This window comes from Plutella xylostella, chromosome 5 (genome assembly GCF_932276165.1).
Source record: "Plutella xylostella chromosome 5, ilPluXylo3.1, whole genome shotgun sequence".
Taxonomy (NCBI): domain Eukaryota; kingdom Metazoa; phylum Arthropoda; class Insecta; order Lepidoptera; family Plutellidae; genus Plutella; species Plutella xylostella.
This window is the reverse complement of record NC_063985.1, coordinates 4,375,905-4,401,097: the sequence shown is the minus strand read 5'-3', so window position 1 is coordinate 4,401,097 and position 25,193 is coordinate 4,375,905. Positions and strand designations below refer to the sequence as shown.

The 25,193-nt window shown below is 38.8% G+C and overlaps 4 protein-coding genes across 12 annotated transcripts in view; 3 read left to right on the top strand and 1 right to left on the bottom strand.

Moving 5' to 3' along the window:
- Positions 1-666: 666 nt before the first annotated feature.
- LOC119692381 (extensin) lies at positions 667-8,820 on the top strand. Its single transcript, XM_038112806.2, has 3 exons — positions 667-818; positions 7,575-7,760; positions 8,149-8,820. The coding sequence occupies exons 1-3, from the start codon at positions 795-797 to the stop codon at positions 8,758-8,760; spliced, it is 822 nt and encodes a 273-aa protein (XP_037968734.2). The 5' UTR covers positions 667-794; the 3' UTR covers positions 8,761-8,820.
- A 117-nt stretch (positions 8,821-8,937) lies between these two features.
- LOC105392125 lies at positions 8,938-13,573 on the top strand. Its single transcript, XM_038112805.2, has 2 exons — positions 8,938-9,672; positions 9,778-13,573. The coding sequence occupies exons 1-2, from the start codon at positions 9,598-9,600 to the stop codon at positions 13,519-13,521; spliced, it is 3,819 nt and encodes a 1,272-aa protein (XP_037968733.2). The 5' UTR covers positions 8,938-9,597; the 3' UTR covers positions 13,522-13,573.
- Positions 13,574-14,490: 917 nt separating this feature from the next.
- Positions 14,491-17,023, bottom strand: LOC119692382 (vegetative cell wall protein gp1). The gene is made up of 3 exons (XM_038112807.2): positions 16,908-17,023; positions 15,733-15,882; positions 14,491-15,144 (listed from the first exon to the last, which is right to left on the bottom strand). The coding sequence occupies exons 1-3, from the start codon at positions 16,911-16,913 to the stop codon at positions 14,524-14,526; spliced, it is 777 nt and encodes a 258-aa protein (XP_037968735.2). The 5' UTR covers positions 16,914-17,023; the 3' UTR covers positions 14,491-14,523.
- Positions 17,024-18,431: 1,408 nt separating this feature from the next.
- Positions 18,432-25,193, top strand: part of LOC105392126 (cytosolic carboxypeptidase 1) — a 60,729-nt gene continuing 53,967 nt past the window's right edge. For 7 of the 9 annotated variants that reach the window (XM_048633045.1, XM_038112391.2, XM_048633044.1 and 4 more), the window contains exons 1-3: positions 18,432-18,591; positions 19,168-19,293; positions 21,328-21,465. In XM_048633045.1, the coding sequence (XP_048489002.1) occupies positions 18,585-18,591; positions 19,168-19,293; positions 21,328-21,465 (271 nt within the window). In that variant the 5' untranslated portion in view covers positions 18,432-18,584. Of the gene's footprint in view, positions 18,592-19,167; positions 19,294-19,557; positions 19,722-21,327; positions 21,466-25,193 lie in introns of those variants that run through there. The other 2 variants (XM_048633043.1, XM_038112383.2) reach the window with 2 other exon arrangements.

Below are 25,193 nucleotides of genomic sequence, written 5' to 3'. Positions count from 1 at the left end.
GTTGCAAAAGGGGGGGTAATTCTGAGTGAACAAATTTGGTTCAAAGACGTTTAAAAAACGAATTGAATGATACAGTCAAATTAGACTGGCTAATCGGCAAACCCTAGTCTGCCCCTATATAGTGTTTGTCACCGATTCTTAACTATTAGTTCATCGGCGGGGTCACTCTACAACGAAAAACAAAGTTTCAGAGCGCCAGCTGCGCGAATCACGACTCTATCTCGCTGTATGAAATGTGCTGATTGCACGACAGCTCTCGTTCGTTCGTTTTTCGTCAATAAAGGGTAACCTTAGTGCCAATTTCTCCATTGTCTGTTAGAGCATAACCAGGTATAGTGCCACAAACTTATCTGTTCCGGTGAGAGCGAACTAAATTGATCAATATCTCATAACTTACCAATGAATTATACATTCATATAGATTAGATGGGTTTATTAAAACCGCAAGGGTGAATTACCACTACTGGGTAACTTAAAATATTATAGAATCAAGAAATATTAGATATTTACGTGAGCTCTCACCGGAACAGATAAGTTTGTGGCACTATAAGTATTATTGTCTGACTTTTGACACATCTGTCAAGAATTTAGTATGGAGATGACGTATAATTGATCAACCAATATCTGGTTACGATTTAAACGATTACGAGCTAAACCTAGCCGTCGTATTCCGTGGTGCGGCTGGAGGCTGGACCAGCGGCTGCGCGGGCGCAGGGTGCGGTACATTCGCTGCGCAGGCGCAAGGCCGAGGGCGCGCCACTCGCCCAGCGCCCGCCGCCGCCGCCGCGCGCAGACATGACCGCGCTAATACCTGTGCTCGTGAGTTACTCTTTGTTTTATTTACTTAGCTATTACTGACACAAAGTGTAAAGGATAATAATTGTATTTGTATACTTAGCCATGGATACTAGAATCCTGTGCAAGTGCCCTCCCTACCAATATTATTGGTGTGACAAGGGTGTCTGTCTATTCTATGAAAGTTTTGTCCCCAAACCTTTTTTTTTATAAGTATAATTTATCCAGATTGACAAAATGATTTGATAAAAGCCGAAGTTATGGGCGTATATTTATTATCAGCAAAGTTTTATAGTTTATGCAGCCTTAAATTTTGTGTTCATGACATAAATTAGGTTCCTGAAATGTGCATTTCATGATCCATATCCAGTTTTCCACGGTTCCATGTTGCATTGATTTTAAATTTTGTGCTTAAATGCCTAAAATATAGACTGGTACAGCAAGCTGTCTTTGATATTGATGACAATGAAATGCCTGAAAGAAATACTTAACTTTATAAGATGTTTATTAAGTATACATAATGTAACTATACTGTTCCAGTATTACTTAAACTATAATATTTTTAAAAATCATAATATTAGCTTTATAATTTATAATCCAAGTATGGAAATCTTAATAGTAGTGGAAAATCCGGAAAATATGATAAATATCCAATACGGAAAATTTTGTTGAATTTTCCTAAGAGGAAATGTTTACCCATCTGTAAACTTTGAGTCGGTATAATTTTTGAATAAGACATACTAATTTAGTCCAAATTCAGATTTTTTCTGTACTTTTTATGTCAAGCCTACATAATAATATAAGCTACGGAACCTTACAAATATAATAGATATCGGTGCTTACCAATGTCCACCATATCAAATCAATCTGATCACAGTCTCGATTAAAATGGTAAAAAAGCACTAAAAAAACCCTTACTCTATTTTAGTAACAAAATAGCAAAAACTTTGTCAAGCTTTATACTTGGTGACTTGGAGTATCACAGCAAAAGGTCATCGACCTCGCTTAACTTCTCAGTATGCACAATGTTGCATCCTCGCTGCCTCGGCGCAGGCTGCAGGGCAGGAAGGTTACTCCAGCATAATAAAAAAAATGAGCTGTATCTTTTCATGCAATCGGTACTTTTTATACAACACTAGCTGTTCCCGCGAGCTTTGCTTCGCCTTAAAAAGTTTTCCCGTGGGTTATTTCCGGGATAAAAAATTGCCTATGTTCTTTCTCCGCGTGTATAACAAATTTCATTCAAATCCGTTCAGTAGTTTTGGACACAGACAGACACAGTTACTGTCGCATTTATGATATTAGTTAGGATTAGGATGATAGAATGGTGGTTAGTGCAACAGCGCTCCATTTTTCGCAAGCTAGAGTGACGACTCAGACATCAAGCCTCGCTTGTACAGAATGTCACTAAAACAACCTAGCTACCCATTTCATAGACCCCACATTTCATCGAGATCAAGTTAGTTAAATTAAATAGGTAGAACATAATTAATATTGAATTGCGAAAATGCATGCCATACTCATACTGTATAGGTACATCCTCAAAATCAAAGTTATACTTTATAAAAGCTGTAAGTAGAAGAAGAAGAAGCTGGAACAAACAAAGGACGACATTTCTAAAGGGTTCCCATTTGCTACCATTTATGATAGAGTCATGGAAGTAGTCTACTTCCATGGATAGAGTAGAAGTTGGTACCCTTCCAATAGTATTCATTCTCATAAATAAATTAAGCTAACGTAAGTAAGGCTATATCAAATTAAGGCCCCCAAGAACAAGAAACAATATTCATCAACAATGACAACCTAGCTAAGTATTGCACCAATTTCCTGTAACACTATTGCAATCTCTGCCTCGCCTCCTACGCTTGGAGATTAATAGCAAATCTCTACGGGCCTTACCACAAACACTTAGACAGTATTTAACAGATGTTTAGCGCTGTCAAACGCCTATAACATCAGTCAAAAATCGTTTAAAGTTTTTTGTGGTAGCACAGTACAAGTCTATCGGAAGACTCCAATATTAATCTACTGATATATGAGCTCTTTATAATGACATGATTATCTTGTGAATAAGTAATTGTAATTAATATGTATTCAATATTTATAATTATAACTGCACTGCACATGTTATGTTTATCTTGCATCTTAGTTATTGAGGAAAATATGTACTTTTTATTCATTAGTCTATATTTAATTCCATGGAGGTGTAGGTAGAACAGATAAATAATAAAATAATTATATCTGCCTTTGTACCTATATGTAACTAACACCTTCTTGAATAGTATTATTTTATTGCACGCCCGTCGCTTAAAAAATAGTTATGCATAAGGTGCGCCTCATAGCCAAGTTATAGGTAATCTGATAATAGCATGGTCAATATTTAGGTATTAAGTATTTGTTCAGGCTTAATTGATTAAACTTATGGGTAACTAGAAGTACAGTGAAACTATAAAGTCCTGAAATTAAATGAGGGCACTGCTATCTTTCATGTAGCAACCCTATATAGCGAAACATAACTGACATTGATACTTGAAATTTTGCCTGTTAACTTCCTACCTATTTATGTATTTTAAAAACAACTTACCATCCACAAAAAAGCTCTTATACAAGCTAGAAGGTGTAAATATGAAGGCTAATAGTGAAACCAATAAATATTTATTTAGATAGGTAACATTATTACAAATGTATAAAAAAAACTGGATCTGTTGACGAAGGGTACACATAGTAAAGACATCAATTTCTCTTTTTGGACGGCCAGTTCTGTTTCTTCCAGGAGTTAGAAATATTCCATATTTTGCCCTCTTTGGCACGCTGGTCCGACATAACTATAAAATAAAATAAAAAAATCTTTTTGAGTTACACAATGCCCCCCAAATTCACACAATGTGAATTTAGTAAGTAAACAAACATAATATCTTCAAGTATCAAAATGTTAAGGTTTGACTCAACTGAAACCAGATGAAACCTACAATCGGTGGTATGTAAACAATGTTCGACTTGGGCTCTAAACCTAGGTTTATCGATAAATGAAGCATTGGTACTAATAAATAATGAGTTATTACAATTTGTACAGTGCTACATACCCGTCATAGACGCTGTACGAGCGTAAACATCCTCCAAATTCGACAAAATGTGTCCAGCTTGATGTTCCGCTAAACATTGTATTAAAACTCGATAAATAACTTCACTAGCTTGACTACGAATATTTTTCTTCATCTTCCTAATTGCAACCAAGCGTAAATTGTTGTTTTTATCTAGATTATCCTTATAATTAATAAGAAAATTCAAAAAAACAGCCAACCGCCTATTGACATAAACACTTGTTATGACTTTTATGTTTCTTTTCTAATGGTGCCAGGCTCCTGAAAATTTTAGTTCCTCAAACATTAATTTCAGGACTTTATAGTTTCACTGTACTTACCTACCTTTAAATGTGGACTTAGTGCAAACGGTATCTATGTTTTAACTTTTACAACGTCACTGCTGGTTATTTAAAAAAAAAACAATACTTACAGACGTCGAGAAATGAGGTTATCCGTCAGAGGACTAAGGTTACCGACATAGCTGTCAAAATATGCAAGCTGAAGTGGCAGTGGGCTGGTCATATCTGCCGAAGAACCGATAACCGTTGGGGTAGACGAGTTCTCGAGTGGAGACCACGAACAGGCAAACGCAGCGTGGGACGCCCTCCTGCCCGCTGGACTGACGACCTTAGGCGGGTGGCGGGTAGTGGTTGGATGAGGAAGGCCGAGTGTTGTGGCGCTCCTTGGGAGAGGCCTATGTCCAGCAGTGGATGATTATTGGCTGATGATGATGATGATGTCGAGAAATATAATAGGCCCGTTTGGACAGTTCAAAAATTTATGGGATGATAGCTGGTGTCAAACCTAAATCGTAAAAATTCTAAACAATAGTAACTTTTGGTGCTTTAAAAGTTCTTTTTTCTTTCGGCCGTTAAATAATAAGCGAGATTATGTGTCTTTTTATGTATTTCCTGACGTAAATCAAGAGTAAAAAGCAAATTTGTGTAGCGTACTTATATTATTTTCTATCCCAAATGATTAAAATTTGAGCAGTCTAGTACTAACGGCGGAGTTCAAACCCAGCAATGACTAATGTGGGCCAAAAGCTTTGAGTTAAATTAAATTATCTTCTATCGCGCAACAAGCGAAAGCTGTGACCAATATAAAGTACCACAGCCTTGGCTGATAATCGCAACACCGCTTTATGCTGTGCACAATGTCGGCTCTTGTCTCTATCGCTGCACCCACACGCCTTATATCTCACATGTCTTTTGTCCATGCACGTGCCAGTTGCGAAATATAATCTCAGTACCTAGGGGGTCACTCTATATGACTAAAAACTAAGATTTGGAGCACTGCTGCGCGGGCCACGACTCTATATCTCGTTGTATTGAACGTGCCGATTGCCGACAGCTCGCGTTCGTACGTTTTTCATCAGTATAGAGTAACCCCCTGTTAGTTGGCCTAACTACACATCAAACCAAGGCGTGCCGACAGTATGACATACAGTTCAAATTATGCCTATAAAAACCGCTTAGAGCTCAACTGTGCCCTTGTTTCGGCAAACGACAGTTTAGTCCGGCTCCGGTCACGCACCAACATTTATATCCAGTATAAAAAAAACTGTACAATATATGCGGTAGTTTCACGAACATAAATATTTGGTAAAAGACACAATTTGGCATACACAGCCTAATTGCTAAGCACACATTCGGGTATCACTTTCTACGCTGCATTACTCATTAGCAACAGTGTACTTTGTTTCGTGGGTCGGGGCCGAGTCAGCTGTTGTTTGGAGTCTCCCAGCCTTATTGTGACGAGGTCGGGCCTCGAAAGCACAGCGAAGGTAGTTCGGAATTACTTTTTGTTTAATTAAGTACGGTCGTAAGTCAGGGGTCAGTGCAGGTCCGGTTCTGTGGGGTCACTCTTTACGACGAAAAAAGAAAATTCGGCGCGCGTCATCGCGAGCCACGACTCTATCTCGTTGTATTAAACGTGAAGATTGGACGACAGCTCTCTTTCGTTCATGTTTCGTCAGTATAGAGTAACCCTCGTGGACCGGAAGCCCCGGTGGCGGACGAGGTGGACAATGATTGAACGGCTTGTTGTTTAAAACTGACCTTCATGACGAAAGAAATGGAACGTTAAATTGTTTTAATGCCTTGTATGTAAACGTACAAAATTGGTTGATTGGGTTTTCAGTGGCTAGATAGGTTCAGAATGTTCCAGATAGAGCTTTTTAAAGAATCGTATCCTTCGATTCCTTCGAAAACAATAGAGATGAGCGACAATCGAGAGTTTGTTAAAAAATCCCTGGCAGAGCTTCAGGACTGAGAAAGAAGTACCCATACCAAAATCATAGACCAGTACTTACTTACAGTACTTACGATTTTGGACAAGCCAAAGCGGTTTCTTGTAGTAGGTAAATGTCCCCATCCCCATCGTGATGAAGATATTAGTTAGTGCCTGCATCTATAATACCTATCTTTTTGGACCTTGATTTGTTTCATTATGGGCCAAAGGAGTATTTATTATCTCTATAAGCAACTTTGCTTACCATAAAAAAATTGTGTGTGTTCTAAATTGAAAATAGTTAAGTACTTAAGTAGTAATGTTTTATAGAGTACATGTGTACATAATAATAATTTCAAGATATCTTAGTGATCATTACACCTACCTACTAGTACCTACGGTAAGTAACTTTAAATGGTTATGCCCTATATTATATGATCATGTTAATAACTGTATTGCTAATACTTGAACTTATTACATGATACATAAAAGCATTCAAGGTAATACCTTATTGCTGTCTAAGAACCTATTCTTAATTACATACAGAAAACTGGTTTGTCTATTGAAGTGAGGAAAATTGTAACAACGCAACGTACTAACATAAGCTCATTAAAGAACTATCGGTCTCATGGTATGTTGGCAACACCAACACAAAGTTATATTTTTAATATTGTTATTTTGTCGTCTGGCAATACTCTCACTCTCTCTCTACCCTCCTACCTACTTGTGTGCATTGTTAATCATCTAATAATTAATAAAAGTGCAGTTTAACATTTTTAATCAGCGTATAATTCAAGCATATACAGTCCCGCTTCGCTTCATGGTACAGTATGAGGCACATAAACCTGACCCCTCTCAGAAGTATTGTTACTATGAGAGGTGGGTCAGGTTTCTCTGCACATGACCGTACCTACCTGTGTGAACTGATTCGCAATCAACTATTTAATCAATACAATTCGGTTAAATAATTCATGAACCGCAACTAAGTAGGTAATCTCAGTATGTATATAGGTAGTTAACAAGATACAGATAAATTAATATGATAAGGATAATCTTAATAAATTGCAATTACTGTGAGCTCTTACCATATACAATATAACATTAAAATTTATCTCAATAACTTAACTATAATAACCCAGGTATCCACCTACTAGGTGTTGTGTGTACCTACCTACGAATTTTACCTCTATAACGTATTATTAAATTCTTAAGTACTTATTTATTACTGTCTTCCGTATTCTCAAACCACTTTTTGAAGATTTTAGCTAATAAAAAAACGTAACTAGTAGAAATGTAACTATTAGGTTCTAGGTATATTATGTATGTATGTTCTAAAAATGGTATTAGCATGCCGAACAACCTAACCAAAAAGTATAGTTCTGAAAAAATGCTTAGATAGCCACCCTTTACTTTACTGTACAGCCAACATTCACATTACGTAACATTTGCTAAACATATTTTCCAGGCGCTGCTGGCGCTCTCCGCGGCCTCAGGAGCCCCGGCCCCCGGCCGAGTGCCAAAGGTCTACAACGCACTCATCACCTCCAACCAGAACCTGGAGCCCAGCAAGGCGTACCCCGTGTACCAACCAGTCTTACAGGACCCCTACTTCCAGTACCAGCCTGTGTTCTATTCTTCGCCGCAGTTTCCTGTGAGTGTAAATTATTACTAATATTAAATAGATAGCGACGTTTTATTACGTATATCAAATATGTATGACTTGGATTCGAGTATGTTATAATAACTTTATAAGTTGTAGTACCAAAAGTCTGTACTTAAAAATTCAGAGGTTATTTTATGCGCACAGTAGCTCCGGCCGTTAACATTACTATATGAAAAGCTTATCTGTAAACAGAAGCTTAGTTTGTTTTAGTACGAAAGTGAATATTTTGAGTGGGAACCAATTAGTAATTTTCCATACGTTTATGACAGATAGATATGCGTTTAAAAAAATCAAAGTATATGTGTAACAATTCTATATGTTTTGTATACTAAACTACACAAAAATGTTAATATTTATTTTTCTGTATCATTTTCAGCAACTCTTCCCTTCATTGAAGACTGCCCAACAGCCACCCGCCCCGGCCGCGTCAGACAACGTGCCACACACCAACCCCGCGCCCTCGGAGGCGCCGCCCGCCCCCGAACAACCCCAGCCTCCGAGGAATGAGGAGAACAAACCCACCCCTGGACCTCCCCAACCACCGCACACCGAATCTCCCATCCCCCTAAACCAGTTCGGTCTGCCTCCTCAAGTGTTGCCCTTAGGCCGCGGTGACCCAGCCTACGATGGCTTCCACCAGGTGGCACCCTTCTCTTACTCATACCCAGGGCTCAGATTCTACGATCCTTATGATCCTTTGTTCTATAACCCGTACTTAAATCTCCCTCCGCTGTACCGCCCGCACCCGAACAGTTTGGGTCCCGGCATCTCGTTCATTCCTAGAGAAGCATCCCCCGCTCCTCAAGGCCCCGCCCAGGCCCCCGCCCCCGCAGCCCCCGCCCCCGCGCCCTCCGAGCAGCCCCCGTCCAGCCCGCCGTCTGAACCTGATAATCTTAGCGTCCTCAATTACTCCTCAAAAGACCCCGCCATACCCAACGTGCCACCGCCCCCGCTGCCACAAGGAGGCTCTGAAGCTGACTCAGAATAATATTGTATTATTAAGACCTTTATTCATAATATAAGCTAGTAAAATATTTGGTTTAACTTCTATACTTGGTTTCATTTTATATGGAAGTATCAATAACATAACACACTGTGTTCACGTGCCGCACTCTGAAGTATTGTTTTATTTAATATATTTTACGTAATATTTACACAGCTAAAAGCAGTGTCCAATTGCTGGGCAATAGATAAAAGGTTTTAGAGATTGCGTGATTTCTCATAGGTATACCATGGTCAGTGTTTCTGTTTATACAGGTTCAGTCAATGATATCATATCATATAATCCTTGATATTGATACCTAGATGTTGAACTTTACTATACTGGGGGATGTTTTATTTTATCCACCGATTTTTTTTTTTATACAATACAATGATCTTGGCAGTACATAAGTCCTGAATGATGTGATGAAAAACCTTTGTCTGTAAATCATGCACGGTGACAAAAAGTGATACTTGATATACATTGTGCGTCTTCTCCACATACATCTCCTCGTGAGAGAAGTACAGTTTCTTGGCCTCGATTAACTCACTGCTACAGCAGATTTCCTATATCCTATGAAAATATTTTTATCGTTTTATCTACCACGTACTTTAGCCAGGATACCTAATAGGTATTCAATTCAAGAGGGTCTGGAAGCCCTATAGAAGGGATGTTTTTAACAGTTTCATTAAGTATCCTATGTTGTATTATGGATGCCGTCACAACCTAATTGAAACATCCTGTTTATTGTATTGATACTGGAAAGCCTACGAAACAGCTCAGAAATCAGTGACCAGTTGAAAATGTATTTTGTTGGTGATAAGTTGTTTCCGTTAAAACAATATGTGCAAAAATATCTGTTTTGTAACAAAATGTTTGTTTATGTTATTATTACTACGAGCGCAGTTTACTCTACAGGTATAGTAAACTATTTAAACATTAAACTATTATTAATCCCTTAGATCTTACTAAAAATATGTATCAATTTAAAAATTAAATGTAATAACTACTATATTTTTATAGGATTGTCCGGAAGAAAAGTCAAGAAAGGGTATACATGTTAAGTGGCCCTCCACCCCAAGAGCATCTGTCGTCAAATCAATTCCACCATGCTATCACAACATGAGCACAGTAGTGACCAGGTCCTGCAACGGCACCCACTGGATGCCCTCGTTGGAAGACTTGGATGCTTGCACAACAATGGTCCAATATTATGAGATAACTTCATGCCCTCCTGGATTCCATAAAATATCGAACGATAGCCAGTATTGTTATGGAATAGAATCTCCGTCCGAGTGGGATTATCCATGCTTCAAGAGCGGCAGTGGCACTGTCATCTCAAAATTGAAACGAAATGAAATGAACTCACTTTTGGCTTCATTAGCTTCAAAAGCTTCAAATCAATCACACTCTTTATTCTGGTTGCCAGCAACTCGTCAAAAAGTGTTTAACCCTGTTACATGGACTACTCCAGGACCAGATTGGAACAAAGAAGTTACAGGAGGTGGGATTTTGCCAATGGTTGCTTCTATATTCAAAAACTGTCTTGCTCTTGATGTTGCAGGTAAAGTTGTCATCACAAGATCTTGTACAAATACGTTCCCCAGTTTATGCTTATATCCAAATGATTTACACTTTCCTTCACACTGTCCAGATGGATATCAGGCATTTAGATTTATGCCAGATGACAACATTTGCCTAGGTATAGAATATTCTGACTCTGAAACAGGATTAACATTTGCTGAGTTTGTAAAAACGAAGTGCAAATCACCACTTGGGTTCAATAATAACAGCGAGCTAGCAAGATTTGCTTTTGTCCAAATGGCTCAAAAGATAAATCAAATAGAGAATAAATGGTGTTGGTTTAATGCGATTATGATATCAAATAAATCGTCTGTATTTGCAACTATAGTAAATAAGGACGGAATATACCAATCATATGATTCAAGAAGTCGTTTGACATGTATGGTATGTGAGGCGGATCTAATCCAGAAAGAAACTGACTTGACCCTTGAATATAACGAAGAAGATAGTAAAATGTATCTAACTATTTATTACCCTTCCGGACTATGGAAATATAATAACAATGACACAGGTATTCGATGTTTTTCAAATGCTAAAGGATTTTCATCATCAGTTCGTTTCAAAGAAGTTCCATCGGCTGAACCTTTCTCAAAATCAGACGATGTTGAGACTATTGAACAAATTACGTACAATATTGATCTCATAGGTGGAAGAACTGCAGAATATTGGTGTGAAGGCCACACAGCCAACCTATCTCTAATTACCACTGAAAAAGTTGTGGCTAATCCAAGCGGTGATGAAGATCATGTATTTGCACTTCGAGTCAAGTATTATCATAACAATATTGCATTCTTAAACAGTAACACGACAAATTTTGATCCAATCATAGATTCTATCGGTAAAGTATTTTGCGCTAAAAATGTATTATTGATGGACATTCTGCAATATGATCATGAATTAGCGGAATTATTGCTACATGTCCATATTGCAAATAAACCTAACAATAGTAAAAGTCGAAAAAGTACAGATTTAACAGAAATTTATAACAACTTAGTTGAAAAGAGTGAACAAAATTTTGAAAAACTTAATTTACATCTTGTAAGTTTAGATAATTGTTTATTTTGTCTGCCCACCACCAGTGAAGATATTTTTACCTTAGAATGGGAACAAACACGTCTTGGTGATATTGCAGCACCCAAGCAGTTTTGTTTACAAGCTAATGGACTGCCAGTTAAAAGAAGATGCGTAGGATCTTATTTAACTGGCAGTTACTGGGGAAGAGTTGATGGAAAATGCGACCAGAATTACAAACCCAGTAATACGACAACTTATCTTTACAACTTTGTGAGGGAAAGGGTTGACCCAGTTAACTTTTTAAATCAAGGTTTGTACTACGTATTAAATGATCTAAACATAATAATTCCAGCAGATATTTACTACTTATCGATGTCGTTACATCATGTTTCCAACGTAATACACACAAATAATTCCTATTTAGATAAAGATGACCTGGGAAACATAGCTTTTGCAGTAGACAGACTACTATTGTTAGATTATAATTATTTAAACTTGGCTCAGACTTTAAATTCAACGAATGTTATATTAGATTCTGTGACAGACATTGTTGAAGAATATGCAAACGCTTATAAAGCCCAAGGAAGAAGACTGGACAAGAACCACAGTTACCAGTTATCAATAAAACCAAAATTCCTAGTTCAAATATCATTCCCAAATATGAATGATATCACAGGAATATGTTTGATTCGGAACTCAAGTTCCGATGAATTTACTGACATGAAAATTGAGCCACTGTACAGGAATACCAGTTTAGATGATTTACTTAATATCGACAATTTAGAAATAGCCACTTGGATCCCTGATAGAGTTATAAATTCATTAAAACCTAATAGTAATGAAAGTGATTACATCACTGCCGATTCAGACGACTTTCATATCATTATTCAGATTTTCCACAATGATGCAGTTTTTCAGGAAATGAATAACTATAGGCATAAAATAAATAGTCGCATAGTTGAAATTTCAATTCCGACGTTTAAATCAGATTTGCTATTTCCAATTTATTTAATATTCAAAGATCAAACGTTTGTTAACGCGAAACAACGAATGTGTGGCTATTGGGATTTTCAGCCTACATTAAAAAGAAATTTTAACCCTGGTAGCTGGAAGAGAAAGGGATGTTATTTTGTGCAGCATACTAATAATTTATCAGTTTGTCAATGCTATCATCTAACGCATTTTGCTCAACTAATAAGTTATGATGGATTCGGTAAACACATCACTGATGGTAAGGTGGCAGAATCTCATAGAAGAGCGTTAAATATAATCACAGTCATCGGTTCATCACTGTCACTGATGGGTATATTGGGAATATGGATAACAGCATTAACATTTACGACGTGGCGACAAAAACCCGGAACTAAAATCCTTCTTCAACTCTCAACCGCTGTGGCGCTGCCACTTATCATTCTTATTTATTTCAACTTAGATAATACTATATTTGTTATAATTGACGATAGCTTAATTGTTGATGAAGATAAGAAAATTCCATGTATCATCCTCGGAGCCTTTCTGCATTATTCAATCTTATCTGGATTTGTGTGGATGCTGATAACTGGAGCTTTGCAGTTTGTGCGTTATGTACAAGTATTGGGTGTGAGTCGTCCTTCTAGGTTTATTATGAAACTGTCCATCATCGGCTGGGGTTCTCCTCTTCTGCCAGTGATCTGTCTTCTATCCGTGGACACAGATAGCTACATTCCATCTCCGCAAGCTAATGGCGCCACCAGTGGTATTTGCTATCCAACTGGAATATATTTGATTTTAAGTGTTCTGTTACCTGTTAGTATAATAGTTGTAGTCAATATTATACTATTCACGCTTATAATAATTGCAATTTCTCGAGGGCCTGACGGTAAAATGAGAGCTACAGACTTGGATTTGGTCAAAGCTCAGCTACGTTTGTCCACTTTACTATTTTTCTTATTGGGTTTATCTTGGATATTTGGAATATTTTCATTCTCAAGGAACGTATGGTGGTCTTATTTGTTTTGTTTGACTGCCACAATACAAGGTTTTGTATTGTTTTTGTATTTTGTGGTGTGTGACCCGGTGACGAGGGGCCTGTGGGTCGCTCTCATGAAGCCACAGTTCCAGTCGTCTTCACCACGCGACAGTATAAGTGTCTCATCATCGTCCACTGATTTGTGTAAACAAAACATGTAAACATACAAAATAACATAAATGACATACAGTACCTAGATATAAATGACTCTTGCTTTATATGTTATTTTTATTTATCATGTTGCTTTTACTTTATTATATTATGTGTTTTGTAATCTGAAAGGCATTTGAAGTGCATATGTGTTAAAATCATAGAAGTAATAAACAAAGGGTTAAAATAGTGAGTAGGGTCAGTAAGTAATAGTTAAATTGATTGTAACCATGTAGGTAATTAAGATAATTTAATAAATTATTTTGTGAAAACTTAGTGAGTTTATTTTTTTATTATGATTTTCTCCTGGCCGAATATTGACCATAATCGCGACCAATCTCCTTGAGTTAACCCCTAGTCAGGAATTTACGTAGATCATAGTGACTAAGTAAATGCGCAGTCCACAAGACCACTCTCTTTTATCAGCCTCATATCATAACCCAATGGGACGGATGACCGATACGAGTGTAGCCACTAGCGACATATCCAATCCGTCCGACAGCATGGATCAAGTTTTCATCAGGTGATACGCCTTCTTTGCCCTAACCACAATTCAGAAACAAAATCTGTCGCTTCCCTCAGGGGTCAAATACGGAACCCGGACATAATTATTACCAATAGACCACAGAGGCAGTGCTCTTTAATTGTGTAAGTATCCAGAAGATTATAAATGCGCATGATACAATGCAATTTGTTATAATAAAGAGAACTCCCACTCACATAGGTGTGAGCTATCCTTGTTGGAGCCACTATCGGCCCAGTCATCGTCATCACGTAACACAATAAACTAACCAAGTCACCCATTGTATTGTTGCATGCACCATATTCATGAATGAGTCAACAGGTTGCCAAAACTTTGCTAAACGTACCTACATAACACTGTCACTATTTTATAACACTTTATTGTCTTACTGCTTTTAGACTCGTTTCAAAGGTGGCTGAACGTTTTATTAGGCTGTGTAGAACATCAATACAAATACTGGATTGGCATACGGATATTTTATTTACATTATTTAAGCGGACTCTACAGATATCGTGTCTTCATCGTTTATTCCCTTGTCTCCACCGTCGGCGGCGGGGAAGGAGGGCGGAGGGGTGGAGGAGGGGCCTTGCGGGAACTGCGGGGCGGGCGACGCGGGGCCCTGCGGGAACGCGGGGAAGCCAGGGAGCTGGGGGAACTGGGGCAGGTTAGGGATAGTGCCTTGAGGAAACTGGGGGAATATTGGCTGTCCTGCAGCAGACACGGGTTGTTGGGGCAGTTGCGGGTAGTTCGGGAAGGAGGGGAAGGTGCTCGCGGGGGGTTGCTCCTGGGACTGGGTTGCTTGTTGCGTGGAGTCGTCGGACTGGAACTGTCCGGGCGAGGGCGCGGCGTCGACCACGGCGGTGTCGGCGTCGCCGGCGGGCTGCGCGGGCTCGGGCTGCGGGGGCTGCGCGGGCTGCGCGGGCGCGGCGGGGACGGGGTATCCGGGCTGCGCTACGACGGTCCCGGGCGGGTAGAACGCGGGGCTGGCCGGGTAGTACACGGGACTGGCCGGGTAGTACGCAGGGCTTGCGGGGTAGTACGCGGGGATCTGCGAGAAGGGGCTGAACTGGTACGCGAGCTGAGGATTGTACCCGAAGCTGTAAGACGGCACCTGTGAAGTCAAAGTGGTACAATAAATCAACATTGCTTTTAGTTTTTGCGCGTGCCTGATAATGGCTTACAGTACCTACTTGTTTCTTCTTACTTGTTACTTTACAATAAAAAACAAGTTTGTAGTGGAATGTTATTTTAAATTGGGGCAGTATAATTATTTATGGCTCTAATGGCTTTATCTAAAATTATCATGACACCATTAAAAACATTTTAGTAAGTTTAGAATATAATAAACCCAAAAATAAAAATAGAATATTAGTATGGACCTTAGGATCAGTAAGATCAATTGTAAATTGACCCTTTTCAAAGTGTAATCTAATACCGTAATAACTCAAGCATTAATAAGGAAGTATTAAATATCATATTTTATCGAATATAATATTTCATGTTGAACTATTTTGCGGACATGGGTAGCATTTCAGTACACCCGAGTCCGCGTTGTTCTATCCATTTGAGAGCCAAATGCAAGGACTGTCTTAAATTACACGCCTCAAAGAAGAACTAAAGCAGCTAGAAAGGGACTCATTATTTTCATATGCCATAGAGGATACAACAGCTAGCAAGTTATTTTTTCCATATGCCTTACCGTGCTGACATACTGTGCGGTGTGGGCCCCCGGCCAGGCCACGCTCTGGTAGGGCTGCAGGGAGCGGTACGGGAGCAGCCCCCGAGACAGCAGGGCTCCGCCGTGGACGCTGGAGAGCGCCGCCGCCACTGACATGCAGAGTAGCAAGATCTGGAAAAATGTTGTAGGTGAGGAAAGTGTGTGCGGTAATGTTCAAGCGCGATAAGGTGAGGTGCTTACGCTCGTACAGTCAGCTTCATAAGTAGCTATGCTCTTGAGTACCTATACGTAGTAAAATTTTGGTTCAGAATTTTTGTAGGACCATTGTGATAATGTTAAGAGACTAGGTAAATAGCACACCTATTATCTGCCTACTGTTTTAGAAATAATACACACTAAGTACCTATTGTAGGTCATAAGGAACTATTTGCATAATTTACTTTATTCTTTTTAGGTTAAGTATACATATTTATTCTTCACTTGGTTTAGGACCGGATGGTGTAGTGGTTAGGACTGCTAAACTGCTATGCCGAAAGTCCCGGGTTTGATTCCCTATATTTGTGTAAAGACAGATATTTTGTACTCGGGTCTTGGGTAAGATATTACCACTGTCCGATGCCCATATTACAGGCTCTGCCCAGCAGGTTGGGGTTGTATGGCCGTGTTTTAGATGCCCCCATATATTATATTATTCTGACCATAGAGATGAAGATGAGTCTCCACTAAAGAAACAGTATGTAGAATTGTTTTGTTTTCATTACAATAAATTATGTAAGTAACAAATAAAATAACTAATTTACTGAAACTGAAGAACACAGTTAGTGACTAACAATATTTCAGTTTGCATAATCTTAATATAATACCTTATTGAACCTATCATAGAGGTACGTAGGTAATCTTTTGTTAAATGCGCATCTCACTAATTATATTTAGGGTAACACTGAATTAAAGATCTCGAACACCAACATATTCATAAAAATCTAATTTAAATGCACACATTCTATAATTGCATATCATAACACTCGACGTAAATACCACGATCATCACACTGTCCACTAAACCGTTTAATCCACAATTTATTCACTCTAATTGAAGTTCAAACCCATTACAGCTTCTTAATCTACTTCCTTATTCATTCAGCTTTAAATGCCATCGCACTAGTTTACACTTAGTATTTTTGTTTACACTCTTAGTACCTTCATAGTGAGGTCCTGATCAGTTCCCGGGGATGGACAGAATACGGCGGTGATGGCTCGTGAGGGTCTTATATATGGCCAGCCCACGCCCGCCGGCCACAATACAGCTGCAACAATCGAGGCACCTGATTCAAGCTCATTCGACACACCCGTCAAGTAGGTTAATGTCTCGGTGTCCTTTGCCAGTTCGACGACATGAGAGGACGAACACGAACAAGTTGTTGAGATGCGGTCGAGTCAGTGTCGAATACCTACTCAACATTTGTCGGGAAACCAGAGCAGACGAGAACAGTCATTCAGCACATTTTGACCGATTTATTGGTCGATTTTGTGTCTAGTCGTAAAAATTCAAACTAGTATAGTTTCTATGGTAAGGATAAGTTAGTTATTTAAATATTCAAATTTTACGGTTCATTTTGTGTCGGCTCGAGACATAACGTTACTTCGTTGTTTGTTGTCATCTATTGTTGGTGCAGCTTTGTTACTCACCACGCTTACTATTAAAGCCTAAAATATGTACATTACAATCTGACCAATTAGGTCATTGTGCTGAAATTATTATCATCAGCCATTTTCGATACTTTGCCTTCCACTTCTTTAGAACCTTTTAAGACGTCTATATTGACGAGTACCTACACTACTTCCACACATTTCCATAAAAGGGTAGGAAGAATGAATAAGAGTAAGACGTACCACGTCAGTTTCAAAAAGTACTTTAAATAATTATTGTTGCTTGCAAAGTTAGCTTAGTCTGACACTAGTAGAATTGTGTCAAAATTAAATTTTCAGCTTTCTCGGATTTCTATATATTTAAGTTTAATAGCGATTTTACTGTGTAGCAATCTAATGAACATTTTATGATGACAATACTAAAGTTTTACAAAATTTCAGCTTTATGCTAATAAATAATAATAAATATGTTAAAAAAACGGTCTGAAGGAAAACTGGTTGACAAAATGCACTCTAATTCATAATAATTACATAAACGGTAAGTACATTAATAATTAATTGTAACATTTATTGGTTTGCACTTTTCAAACTTGTACACGCAAAATAATTATTGCATACAAGCTCCAAATAAAGCTAAAGTGTATTAGTTGCGCAAATGCACGATATAATTATCTTTATTTGGATAGACATCACAGATGACATTTGACTACTAGCGACATAAATAATGGTTGAGCTCAACTTAATCACTTCTACATAGGCACCTACCTACTTAAAATTTGTTACGAAAGACGTGTATACAAAATAAGTATTTGATATCGATAGGAATATAAATTTCCTATATTTTCGAAATTACATGAAATTCATTAAATTTGAGCATCCTCTTTACTAAGTCGGTGGAAAAATATATGTATGTATCTACTCGCTCATCTAAGCTGAACCCCTACCTGAAAACTGGAATTCTGTATTCAGATAATATTTTAAAGATAAACATTCACTCACCTCATTTGCCATATAATTAAAACCATAGGGATTATTTTGTTACTTTTAAAACTGCAAGTTTTGACGTCCTTTCTTTGTCACGCTAAAAGGTTAGAAATCAGTAAAATACAGTTTATTTATATTATTTTACAAACAATAACAAAAATATTAGATAACTATTTATTAAATATTTTCAATAAAAAAAATATTAAGGACTGTGTGTTAAGATATCAGTGGATCTGAGTGAGTATGTCAGGTAAGTCCTACAAACTTCTCTAAAGAAAACTATAAAATATTTGTACCTAACCTATGAGATTTATATAATCCATGGAAGTAATAATACAAATACCAAATATTTCATTAAAATTACATGTTTATAATGATTTATTATAAATTTGTTTTTGAAAATGATATGATATACTATGTATATGTCTATGAGTTAATTTAATATTTTTTTTGCATAGCTCTCTTCGTACAAAATCTACTAAAGTTTACACAACTAAATCCTGGCAATTGTTAGAAAGAGAGGAAGGGCTCTGTGGTAACCCTCTCTATCGGCTCGCGGCCTCTTTCACTTCAAATATAAATCTTAAGGTGAATTCGTTAGGTCTATTTTTGTTTGCATCATTTTGGTGAGTGCGCATTCCTGTTGTATTATTACTTCCATGATATAATCAAAGCTTATGGGGGCGTATCATCATGATTGTGTATGTGTAAGGAATTAAAAAAACAGAGAATGGAAGGGAAAGTTCAATCTCTTACTTACGAATGAAAGCAATAACTAGTAGCAATTATGCACTTATAGTATCTAAACTAAACTGCATGTTTTTAGGAAATGGAGCCCTGCTTACAGTATCTAAGCCGACTGAATCGGCCGCTGCCTCGAAGAGCAAACAAGGCAACATCGACGTAGGCGCTGAAAACACACCAAAATCATCGAAATACAAGAAAAAAATACGTAAGCAAAATAAACTATGAATCAAAATTATAGAGTTTTACGCATGAATGAGCATTCGGGAACGCACGACGGGGGAAAGGTAAACGGCCCTATAAAATGTTAGGGGAAGGACCGTAGACTAACAATAGAGGTGTCTGTGTGTTTGTACCAAACCGCGTCTCTAGCTACATTGCGGCGCCTTCATTCCAGAAAATTTTCGCACTACACGATGCACTATTGCACGGGTGCATTTTATTTCAGCGCGGCGACTGTCCGCGCCACACTTCATGTCTGAGTTTCAGACTGAAAGTAGCCGGGAGCCGTCAGTCGGCCGGCGGCCGTGGACCCGCGCACACCGCGCACTCCGCACCCCTCGTCTATTTACAACACGATACCCCCTACAACTCTACCAACGTTACCCACCGAGGAACTAGTACGCACACACTCACGTATGTCTTATTGTACCGATACATTTGTGTTATTTTATCACTGGTCACCTCACTGAGCTTTCGAGTTTGCATACGCAAGCACTCATGTCTGTTGCAGTTTTTGTTCAGATGCATTGGAAGCGCCATCGTTTGTTTACATTTTAGACTTTTGCATCTGTGAGCTGTATATTTTGAATGGCATTCTTTATCACACTGAAATTCACATAAATACAGCTCTCAAAAAGGATCATTTCGTTTCCACGTATCGTCTTCACTAAATGTCATTGACATTATGTTTTGATAAACAATAATGGCTTTGCAGAGTGCATTTTAGGAAATGTACATTATGGATGGCAACCATATCCATAGCTGTACTAAATTATGAGCTAATTTCCATGAAACTGCTATAAATTATTTGTGACTCGTTTTAAATATTTAAGTGGATATCATTATGTATAGCTGTTCCCTATGTAGACTGGCCGGATTATTATTCTAAAAGCACTCCCTAATTCTTTCGAAGAAAGATCGAAATTCACAAAACGCATAATTACATATACGTACTCAACCAATCACTCGCCCACTTTCATACAAATGCTATCGTATGTATAACCAAGTTCAGAAGAATGACAGCCCGAAGTAGGTAAGCATCCTAGAATAGCAACCGAAGTTTGTCATTAAGAAACGCAAAAGTCGGGTTCTATCTTTACACGTTATACACTTTGAACCCTTTATGTTTTTAATAAGTACCTACTAGTGTCGATGAAATGGTCCCGACCAATACACATGTTCTACTGATCAAACTGAGAAATTATCAGTAAATTATGTAAGATAAAATTTTTTACATAGACCTCCCATCAACAAAACTTTTTCAATCCGTCACGGATGCATCATGATACAACATGATAATGTGCAATTTGTACACAGTGCAATGTAATTTTACAAAAAAAAAATCGGTTAATGTGCCGAACCCCCTGTATACATTGGCGACCGCGGTAAGTTAGCTGATTTCAGCAATCAAAATCTATAAAAAAGACGCTTATGTTAATCATTTTATCGATTAGGTTTTATAAATAACTGTTATAACATAGAAGCGCCGACTGCAGGAAGCAGTTGCCCCATCTATCAACAGCCCGCTGCAGTGCTACTGCTAGTTCTGCTCTGCCACACGAGAAGTGCATGCATATTATGTATAAGTATTACATTATCCTATACATGTACTACTTTCAGAACTACTGTTGTATTAAGTATCGGCTTTAGGGAGACCTTGTGGGAGTTCATACGCAGTTGAAACGCTGTCTTGACCTGACACTATACTGTCAAAGCAAGCTAGCAATAGAGTTAGGCCCGGGTCTCCTATTTACGCCGTAGTTCGCGTCCAGCGTCACGCCGTAGGCCGCGTCACGATGCTCACTATAGAAATGTACTGAAGTTGTCTCCCTCACACGCCGACGTTGGCGCGTAGATGCAGTGAGCATCGTGACGCGGCCTACGGCGAGACGCTGGACGCGATCTACGGCGCGTAATAGGAGACCCGGGCCTTACCTAAATACGTTTAAATTTACTGTACAACAAGTCACCCTTAATTTGTTATACTTAAATTTTACCAATAATGTATTTCCGCCCCCAGTATCTGCCCGCATGGCGGACGATGCGGCCACGGACTGCCTGTTCGAGCGGCTGCGGCTGCTGCACGCGCGCGCCGGCGACTCCACCGAGCTCGCGCGCGCCCTCACCGCCCGCATCCACTGCCGGCTCACCTCGCACGGTAAACTTCGCTTAAACCCTTATTATAACTACCGAGTAGAATGACGGGATAGTATCCTCGGTCGAGCACTCGGTCAATTATTGCAAGGCGTTCGTTGGTCGAGGATCGGCTAAGGATACTGTCTCCCCACTGTCCTCGGTAGGTGTAACAAGGGCATTATCCCAGTACACAGTGGCGTAAGATGAAAGTTGGCTAGCAGGATCCTTTATGTCAAACCAACGCTGAAAAGTGTAGGAAAAGCTCCATGTAGCCTGCCACAGGTAGGCTGTGAAATGGGCGTTAGGCGTCTGCTTTCTCTAAAACTCTAAAGTATAGATTGCTAATCATTTAACGTTGGCGTTGAAGATCTTGTTGAGATCTCTACACGCATGCAATATTATACCTAGCAAGACACAAGATAAGTACACTTATGTAAACTACAAAAGAGGTCTGCAGAACATGATTATAGCGTAGCTACGCCCGCCGTTTTTCTTATGTTTATTCTATGTATAATGGTCAAGAGAAGGAATGGTTCGATTAGATTAAGTTGCATGTGTACTGTCTGGATATTCCAGCTCGATCTGAGCTAATATTTTTATTGTTGAACTACAAGGCATTGAGATTTATTCCTGTCTTCGCTTAAAAATATAAAATAATGTTGATTAGTCTTATTTTAGCCGGCCAGTCGTTCAGTCGGTCAGCTGTCTAGAGTACTCTAAAGTCGAGCGGTTAGCAACAATCTAGGTTTGTTGTTAAACAAATGAGATACACACATATTTCATCTGGCCAGCGTTTATAATGGGCCGAGCATTGGCACGTTTCCAATACTTCTTTAACGATATCCGTCACCGAAGCTTTAAGAAATACAGAAAAGTGATCATTTGGAAATAGTGGGAACCAAAAATATACTATTTACCTATTTATAATATGTACCTATAACCAAACTGAAATTGAAAATGAAATTTTTAAGCAGGTACGATTCAAGACTTGGATACTACTTCAAATTTATGACTTCTGTATATCACTTGGATAATGTAAAAGTATCCCAATTTGCTTAAAAGGGAGGCAGAGCTGAATTGCAACCCTTACTAAGTTTATATTACGTCTCTTATTGTATACTTGTTTTTGTTTCGGGGCTGGAAAAAGTTAATTTAATGTTATAGGGAAAAAATATACCTAGTGCCCCAAAAACAATACATTATTTCAAATAATAAAACGCTATATTTTCAGCACCTAAGAAGGGAACCTCCTGGAACCCCACCGGAAGAAGAACCTTAAATACAAAAGAACATTAAACAATAAACCAAGTTATTCATTACAGTAAGCAGGGGAAACTTTCAATAGCCCAAAATAACTTGAAAAGGCTAATTCTCGCCCTCAACAACAAAAAGTTTCCCCTTCTTCTAGCCTATGGTTGAAAACGGTTAGCGATAACCCCGTTAGAAACAGCCAACCTCGGTCGTAAACACTTTGTATGTGGTGTGGATGAAGGAATAATGATGTTGGCTTAAGGTGTAAATTGGTGGCCGAAGACATGGGACTTGTAGCAACACTAGCAACGTTACTAGTACCGGTTCATATGTATTTCTATGGGATTCGTTTGGCGGGTTTGGCGTCAAGCGACAAGCCGCTCGATGGCACGTCTATGTTGCGAAACCTCTTCGTCGTCACCTCATGTCGCCCGCGGCCTATTGGCGCCTTTATCCGCTATTAATTTTACACCACCTCAAACAACACAATAGGTTCGCAATTAAAAAAATTATAACATTAGTATCCGCTCCGCGCTAGTTTTAACTACTTTGCAGATAGTCAAAACTTTTAGCGTGACTTCTGAAAATGAATGTCTTTATAAGTCGAAAACGCGAACCCCAAGTCTTGAAATGAACTTTTTGGTAGCTGTTATCTAACTAACCATCTTCAATGTTATACTTACTGGCAAAACGTTCGGGTTTAAAAACGCTTTCTTGTATATTTCGACAATTTGAATAGCTTTAAATATTACAGTAAAATCTAGACTGCTTAACGTACAAATTCACCTATTATACGAAGACCCTTACTAAAATTCTAATGTCTAATATCCCATGTTGGTATGGGCTGGTACGGTCCATGCCGGTGGTTAATGGCGAAACTCTACCTTAAAATTAACACAATACGGTTCACACTGCATTGTAAAGTAAAGTTCTATGTTAAATTGGTGTGCGTGTTAAGAAAATTATCCATTGACAGGTCGTGTAGTAAGTTTGATAGGCTATAATAGTGTAGGTACTATATTAGTATCACCCTAAGTAACGAACAAGACTGTGCTTTAACTCCTTCATAAAAATTATGGGTAGGTATACGTCTACCATTTTTTCGTCAGTTAGGTACATTAAAAATTACAAACACTGGCTAAAAAAGGCATTTATAGAGGATTGCAGTTGCATACGTCGTTGTCATGACGTCATTCCGATGAATACTATCGATCTATAAGGCCGCGTCCACGACGGCGGCGGGCGAAGCAGCGGGCGCACTAGTATTATTTACTCTATGGCGGATAATTATGGGAAAACCCTACGCCTCCACAAACTAAATATACTATACTTAGTGCCAATTTCTCTTTTCTCAGTTAGAGCATAACCAGGGAGTAGTGGTTAACTTTTGACACATCTGTCATGAATTTTATATGGAGATGACGTTTAATTTATAAATCAATCCCAGTCGGTTAGATAACCGACAATGGAGAAATTGGCACTTAGTATAAGTAAGTATTTAATCTGTGGCAGCCGATCCTCCGATCCACCCGCATGCGTCGTGGACACGGCCTAAGTCACTTGGCTACTAAGTATGCGTATAGTTTGCTCGTTGCAATAAACCGTAACACACAATAAACTCTACCAATTTTGGTGCAAAAAACTAATAAAAATTCGTGGTGGAAAAATCTTCCAAAATATGCTGTCCAATTTTTACACGAGTCATAGATAGTTTAACAAGGTTCAGGGGGTCACTCTATAGGACGAAAAACGAAGTTTCGAAGCGACGACTCTATTTCTTTGTAATAAACGTGCCGATTTCACCGATCGATCGTTCGTTTTTCAAAAGATGTGAGTATAGAGTAACCATCCTGATTCGGTAATTTCCGCGTGAAATGCGATGCACCGATTGCTTGCACCATTCTCGCGTGCTCCACTCACATCACGAGGTTTGGTGCATAAAACTTCGCTGGGGCTTCCTTAACCGAGTTTACGCCATTAATTTATATGAATCAAGTCAACCCGGCCATCGCAATGAAGAAATCCGCAGGAGAACTAAAGTTACCGACATAGCCAAAAGGATTAGCACGCTGAAGTGGCAATGGGCTGGCCACGTAGCCCGCAGATCCGACGACCGCTGGAGTAGAAAGGTTCTGGAGTGGAGACCCCGTGTCGGCAAACGGCGTGTCGGTCGCCCCCCAACCCGTTGGTCTGATGATCTGCGGAAGGTAGCGGGAAGCCGCTGGATGCAGATGGCGGATGACCGTTTGGGGTGGCGATCGTTAGGAGAGGCCTATGTCCAACAGTGGACTACAGAAGGCTGAGAGAGAGAGAGAGAACCCGGCCATCAATATAGAACCATTCTATTGCGAGTTTGAATCGATTCAAAGGGAAATAAAAATCAGATGGCTCTTGAAATAGACTACGTAGATCAGATGTGTTCTTGTTATGATATTATTATAATGTTCAATATGCATTACACTTTAGTGGACACGACACAAAGTAGGTAATTACACCCAT